Here is a 7,410-nt window from a genome sequence, read left to right as displayed (position 1 = left end):
CACACACACACACACACACACACCACAGTGCATTGATCCTCTCCATCCATCAGGTCTATCGTTAACAGAAATGCATTCCAGTGCTGATTTTTCTCTCTACAACAGCTGGAGCTTCTATTAATACAGACACTGTGCCATCATTCTTGGCTGCAGTTAAAGAAATATCTGTCTGGCATGTGAAATTTTAATCTTGGTTGGTCTCGCTATCTCCACCAGCCTGTAAAGTGGGCATAAATGGAAAGGAAGTCAGTCTACCCTGCTGGCGTTTTGCATCAAATGTTCTAATGGCTGCTCCCTTCTTCATGTTTTCCTGCAGGCGTTTTGGAACAAAATGTGCATCATGCCAACAAGGGATCCCTCCAACGCAGGTTGTGCGGAAGGCACAGGACTTTGTGTATCACCTCCACTGCTTTGCCTGCGTCATGTGCAGCCGACAACTGGCCACCGGGGACGAGTTTTACCTAATGGAGGATGGGAGGCTTGTGTGCAAGGTGGATTATGAGACTGCAAAACAAAATGGTAGGTCTGCAAGCTTCCAAAAAAATAAGTGGCAGCATTAGCTGATACTCAACTTAAATCCAGCCAATGTAAAAGAAAAATACAGGTTGAAACTTTACTTAGAAACAATTTGTTTCAACAATCAGGACTCCTTTACAGTCAGACACAGCCTATGTGAGTCTGGCATTATATACATCAGAATCACAGTAGAAGATGTGACAGATAAAGCTATGTACACTGAGTAATGCAGTGATGACTACTGACTGTGGATCTATGTTGTTTTTGGTCTGGGTGTGTATGCTGTCTCTCTCCCTCCATCTCTTCTGAGATTTCCATGCATCTCTGATTGATTATGTAAAGTGAAGCAGCCCCAATAACTCCATTCCTCTGGCACTCTGGCTGTGTAGATTTATGTCCTCTGCTGTGGGAGTGGGACAGATGCACAAGGACAACAATACACTTCCATACATGACCATTCACTTCATTTAACGCGCGTACACTCCACGCAAAGGCCAAGGGGCACTGACTGTTAAGGCAACATGACAAATATAAGAAGACGTCACTCACACCAAATGATGTTTTCAGATGATTCAGAGGCGGGGACCAAGCGACCGAGGACCACCATCACGGCCAAGCAGCTAGAGACCCTCAAAAGTGCCTACAAAAACTCGCCGAAGCCGGCACGCCACGTCAGAGAGCAGCTGTCCTCAGAGACGGGGCTGGACATGAGAGTAGTTCAGGTACAAGGTTTCGTTTTTCTTTCGTCCATATTCCTGCGAAAGGATCTCTGTTATCTCCAACCTGTACAAAGCAGCAAAAAGACATTAGCTCTTGATTTCAACATCTTTAAACTAGCAATGATTTTTACTAATTGTCCCCTGTATCACAGATGTTTTAGCGCTGTATGAGTCGAATTACAAGCTGAAGGCCTTAGTTACCTAATGTTTGTTTTCAAATATAAATGATGTAAAACAGGCCTTTATTATCAGACTTTTGGAGCTAAAAATATTTTAGTTGATTTAAAAAGTTATACAAACACTTAACCTGTAAATGATAAATATAAAACTTAATATATTTTACAACTTAACATTTCTTTCCACAATTGTCTGTTTTTCTGTTGATTTAATATTCAAATGTGAATCTTTATGCAACATCATTTTGAACCATGTTTTTATATTTTGTTCATTATGATGTTAGTTATGTTAGTTTAGACTAAGTTGGTTATGTATTCCAATGTGTTCACAATGTTTTTGTGACAAAGAAAATGGTTTTAAGAGTTTAAAATTTCAAATATCATAAGAAATGTAATACTATCTATATATATAACTATAATACTAACAGAAAATAATATTATTGATGATAATTTGAATGATGAATTACAATATTAGTTATTATGTTCACTGAATGATAATTGTTGTGATCTCCGTCAGGTGTGGTTCCAGAACCGGCGAGCAAAGGAAAAGCGTCTGAAGAAAGATGCAGGTCGACATCGCTGGACTCAGTTTTATAAAAGTGTCAAACGCAGCCGAGGAGGAACTAAAGTGGAGAAGGAAAGCTCAGCCGACGACGCAGGACTCAGTGACAGTGAACTGAGCTTCAGAGGTACGTATTGTTTGCAGAACTTAAACCGAGTCCATATCTCTTATTCGTTAAGAGGGAAATTCTTGAAAGAGAACTGTCAGTCAGGCTGTCGTGCTAATGGGATTAAGGGAGTCTAAAAGCTGCTAAATGATCCGGTGCAGCAGCAATTCAATGTGTCAATTTGTGGCAATTCAATTGTTTTCTTGCATTGTTCAATGCACGGTGTCAGGAAAATCCAAAACGGCATTCTCATTTCACATTCCCCTCACACCTCCCCATGGCCGCTGCCGCATCCTCCTGCCACCGTCTGTCGCCAGGATGGAGCTTATTGGAAGAGAGAGAGGGTCCTTAGTGGGATGCAAATTACATTTTAGACATCTTTGTGTTATTTAATGTTCACAAACCCCGTTTTGGGTAGTTATTAAAGTCTTCAAGCCACTTTTAAAAAGAAGGCCATTTTTATGAGAAATGAAAACATGGTGACAGAAACTCTATAAAGCATGTGAGGCTTTTAGACAATTAGAGAGAAAGTGCTCTGGGGCATTGTTGTTATTGAAACCACTCAGGGGAGAGATTGAGATGGAAACAACTATTTTGTGCTGCAGTAATTGCACACATACTGCACAGACCTCTTTTGTTAGAGAAGAAAGTAAAGCAGATCTTTTGTTTCTCACCAACAAAACTCAAATGCTTTTTAAATACTTAGCAGTGGCTCAGCGGTCCATTTACTGTACCTGTAAAATCCACATAATGTGGCCACAATAAATCTCACTCATAAAAGCACTTAACTGTATTGAAATATAACAACTATATAATGCTCTTGCCGTTGACAGCACTGTTGATGTGTCAAAGTTTTTACACCCTTCATGCTTAGTGACGGTATCTCCTACACAGACGACCAGGTACTGTCAGATCTCGGCCACACCAACGGGCTTTACGGGAGTGTCGGTGACGTGACCAACAGTGCGGTGCTGAATGGCGGCTTCTCTGTCGACGCGGCGGGACAACCCTACCACGACATCCGAGCAGGGAGCCCCTATGGTCTTCCTCAGTCGCCCTCTTCCATTACCTCTCTGCCCGGCCACACCCCTCTCCTTAACAACTTGGGCTTCAGCATGGACAGTCTGGTGGTGCAGGGCGGGCCGGGCGGCGTGGGACAGGCACTGAGGGCCATGGCAGGGGGCCCAACTTCAGACCTATCCACAGGCAGCAGTACAGGATACCCTGACTTCCCCACCAGCCCCGCCTCATGGCTGGACGAGATGGACCATTCCCAGTTTTGAATCTAGAACACGGCGTTGTGAGTGTACGACAAAACAGACTTTCACAAGGCTTTATACATTTCTTTCTATCACCCTCCAAGACTGGTATGTTTTGTGGTTTTGGGGCGAAGAGGAGAAGAAAGTAAGAAGAAGTGTGACTCTCAGTCCCTCAGCAGTCATAATGGTGAGGTAACAACCGGGTCGAGCTGTGTAGTCGGAACAAAGTGTGACGAACACCTCCACACCACTGAATGTTCAATATCAACACTGTAACATACAATTTTTGGTATCACTTGACTTTATTTTGTTCTTACACTCCAAGAATGAGACTGAATGTCGGTGGAAGGGAGGGTAATATTGTCTCCCAAAATAAACCATCCCTGTCTAACAGCTACAACAATAGGGCTACATTCTCGATCAAAGTCCCACGAGACCCAGGAGGCACCTGCATGCTTCTGATTCATAATGAGTAGGACTGCTGTTGGGCCATATCAAAGCCTATTACATTGGCAATGCACTTTACTCTCCTCTTCTTTTTCTACACATATGGAGAGGAATGCAGAAAGAGGAAGAGAGAGAAAGAGGAGAGACATATGCACAAGGCAAAAACACAGTGTTTCATTGGGAGAGAAATTTACAAGAACAGTGGCACAAGTGTAAATTTTGAACCATGCTGATGTTTTTTAATGTATTGCTGAAACTTAAAAGTTATTAGGAAGTAGATGGCGGTTGGTCTGTCTAACGTCCGTCTGTCCATTGAAACTGACATCTCCTCTGTTTGAATGAGGGCAAACACTGTTTACTACACAGCAGGCCTCTCTTCTATATTTATAAGTGCTTGACTTGTTCTTGTCTCTGTAAAAGCTGTCTGAGAACGGACGTCTGTCAGTATTAAATTATCTGTTTCCAGACTCACCAGGCATCCAAGCTTATGTGTTGGAGGACAGTCAAGAAAACTAGGGTTTTGGAGAGATTCTCTTAACCATTCTAGTAATATATCACACATCTAAATTATTAATTCATTTCTTTGAATGCACAGACGTAAGACGAGTAGATATCCATTTATAAGACATGCAGATTCTTTTGCAGATATTAGTGACCAAATTAAGTGGTTAGGCAAATACAAAATATTCAAAACACCAACAAGTATTAGCAGGACCACAGATAAAAAGTCCCTTTGTTTTGGCTCTTCTGTTTCCTCAGCCTGATCCAGGCTTCTCTTCGGTAATCTACTCAGTCCAGCAGAGCTCTAGCTTTGCCTGCTATCAACCTACTTACTGACCCCAGATGTGTTGTCAATCTGTTCTCCCTCTGCCTGGCCTCCATATCATAGGGATTACCACAGAGCCCCCCACGATCAGGGCTGATACCCTACTGTCGCTTCAGTGCTGGCATGACCGCTAGGCTGATATTTTTATTACTGTACAGTTCAGGCCACATCAGCTAAATTCCCCCTTCTTCTAAAAGTTTGATTTGACCTGTTGAGCATGTCAAAACGAAGTTTTAATCTGGGGGAAGGTTTGCTTAAAATCACATCCCTACTCTTATTTCTGTTTTGTCAATTGAAAAAAAGAAATCAATCTGTGTGGTCACCTTTTTGTGAAAAAATGCCAAGTTCTTTTTTTACTAGAGCATCCTGTTTAAGAGCCAGAAAGCAAATCAACAAACAAAAAGTAAATCGGCTAACACTTTGGATTACAGCCCGCAAATTTCATCATAATTATCTAGTAAATACTTGGTATTAATGGGATACTTACCGTATGGCTAAACTGGCCTTAAAATATAAGTGCAGGGGAAGATGACAATAGTTTAGGAATATTTCAATGACATTAGTTGTGGTTTATTTTATTAAAAGAAAAGTTAAGAGTTTAAAATATGAAGTCTAGTGTACATTATTGTTTCAGGGGAACAAAACATTAGTTTTTTATAACAAGCTAAGTACCTACAGTATAATACATTTGTAATGTGTTAATCCAAGTATTCTCCCCTTGTACATACCCGTAGATACCCACCAGGTGTTTCATTTTTACTTCATCTGTACAAATTATTTTCAGTGTAATTTGCGGGCTACAATCTAAAGTGTGTAGTTAAAATCATACACAAACACATTACTACTACAGTTTTGTCTATTCTGTGTTGCCTCAGAAGTTTGCATCGTAATTGTTGTAAATTTTGTACAGTTTGAAAACGTGTTGATCGTCTTGTTTCATGAACGCTATTTATTATTGCCATGTGTCTTTGAAAAAGATGTAAAAGAGAGCACTGAATTTATTCATTTATGCCTTCTGTGTAATGGTATGAACCGTGTACAGTCAAATCTATACGAGGAAAATAAAGCTGAATTGTCTTTGGGTTACCCCCGAGTGCATTTCTCTTTAATAGACCAGGCCTGTGGTGATGAATGTGCGAGTTAAGATTTTCAGCTGAACTTTGTTTTCAATATATCAAAAGAAAAATATCTGCTTTAGGTGTTTTTATTATTTTTGCCTTATCTAAACGCTCTTAGAGCAAGTTAACCCGCAAATTAATTTACCCATTGAGAGCATTTACCACACACTTAGGCCTCTATTCAATTGTAGGGATCCATTTAGTACCACCAAGAGACAGTGGTCAGTCAGTTAACAGTGATTGATGCTGTTTTCCTCTCTCGCTCTCGGGGTGGGGGTGACAAGAAAGATACATGAAGAGAGAGAAGAAAGAGAGAAAAGATAAAACAAGTGGAGAAACAGATGCCTCGCTGGCTCACTGATCCTCTCAGTGCTAAAGAGACACAGCAGCAGATTGCAGTGCTGCACGGTCAAATCTATCCTTAATCCCTGTGCTGTTAACTAATTGTAGAGTGCTTTGGGAAATATGGGAAAATATGCTTTGTGGTCAGGCAAAGACGGAATATGGCCCATATGCCGGCAGTTAACTTGTATGTCAATATGTCAAATTGCTAAAAAGACTATAATGTCGGGCTGTAGCCAGGATTTTTCAACCACTGAGGTCATAAGTCCACCATACACCCCAAAGAATTTTTTTTGACTAGCACGTTTTCTATAATTTTCATCTCCATTATAAAAGGCATTCTAAAGGCTGTTTCAAAGCCTTCCACTGCTGTATTTTTTGTAATTCTGGTGGAGGGACACTAAATAATTAAAATTTGGTTTTAATATTTGTTTTTTGTTTTAAAAAAAGTAATATTTTGATAATATACAGCCAAACTAGCATTTCTGTGAGGCTGTACTTGAGTTAAATGCTAACATCAGCATGCTAACATGGTCACAATGGCAATGCTAGCATGCAGGCATACTATAGTCACCATCTCCTTTTAGTATGTTAGCATGCTAACCTTTGCTAATTAGCACTGAACACAAAGGCAATAGGAATAGTTTTGAAGATTCTAAAACCCAAGTGTCTTACAAATTAAAATTTTGGCTTAACGATGGGGCTACACAAAAAATTAGGTATCACTGAAGTTAGTACAATTTACCCCGAGGAGAATATGAATATCTGTACCAGATCTTATGGCAATCCATCAAATAGTTGAAGACATATTTCACTCTGTACTAAAGTGGTGAGCTGACCAACCAACAGACTGGCATCGCCATCCATAAAGACAAAGTTTGCAAAAAATATCTAAACCACCTTAAAAAAACAATACTGTTGAACTGGTGGAGTAGAAGGAGAACTTCAGATATCAACCATGAACCACAATGTTACTGGTTTGCATCGAGTTGGGGGCTTTTTTTGCACATTGTTCCAATTGCGCTCCCCTTACTTCTAGCCATCTTTCTAAAAAAACAACCATCAAAACTTCTGCGTGGGCATGACCTCAGTGTCCTCATTTGTAGCAATAGCCAATAACCTAACCTTATACATGCGTGGCTGCTTGGCCTTTGCTTTCTTAGTTGCCACTGCATTTCTTAAACCTCTCAGGTTGCAGTGGACTAATTCCCTATAACTATGGTGTTGGCTAACTATGTATAGAATTATAATGAAATTACACAGCTGTGTACATCTATATGAAACTTATTTGTATGCAGCAATGTGCAGCACTTGTCTGAGAGCAGGCCAACCTAACCCA

At 40.4% G+C, this 7,410-nt stretch overlaps 1 protein-coding gene across 1 annotated transcript in view; it reads left to right on the top strand.

Moving 5' to 3' along the window:
• The window catches only part of lhx4 (LIM homeobox 4), an 11,900-nt gene extending 6,203 nt beyond the window's left edge, over positions 1 to 5,697 (top strand). Inside the window, exons 3-6 of the mRNA XM_032525634.1 lie at positions 317 to 519; positions 1,084 to 1,238; positions 1,929 to 2,100; positions 2,974 to 5,697. Of these exons, the coding sequence (XP_032381525.1) occupies positions 317 to 519; positions 1,084 to 1,238; positions 1,929 to 2,100; positions 2,974 to 3,362 (919 nt within the window). The 3' untranslated portion in view covers positions 3,363 to 5,697. The remainder of the gene's footprint in view (positions 1 to 316; positions 520 to 1,083; positions 1,239 to 1,928; positions 2,101 to 2,973) is intronic.
• The last annotated feature ends 1,713 nt before the right edge of the window (positions 5,698 to 7,410 follow it).

Source organism: Etheostoma spectabile, chromosome 9, assembly GCF_008692095.1.
Source record: "Etheostoma spectabile isolate EspeVRDwgs_2016 chromosome 9, UIUC_Espe_1.0, whole genome shotgun sequence".
Lineage (NCBI taxonomy): Eukaryota > Metazoa > Chordata > Actinopteri > Perciformes > Percidae > Etheostoma > Etheostoma spectabile.
This window is presented reverse-complemented; position numbering and strand designations above follow the sequence as displayed.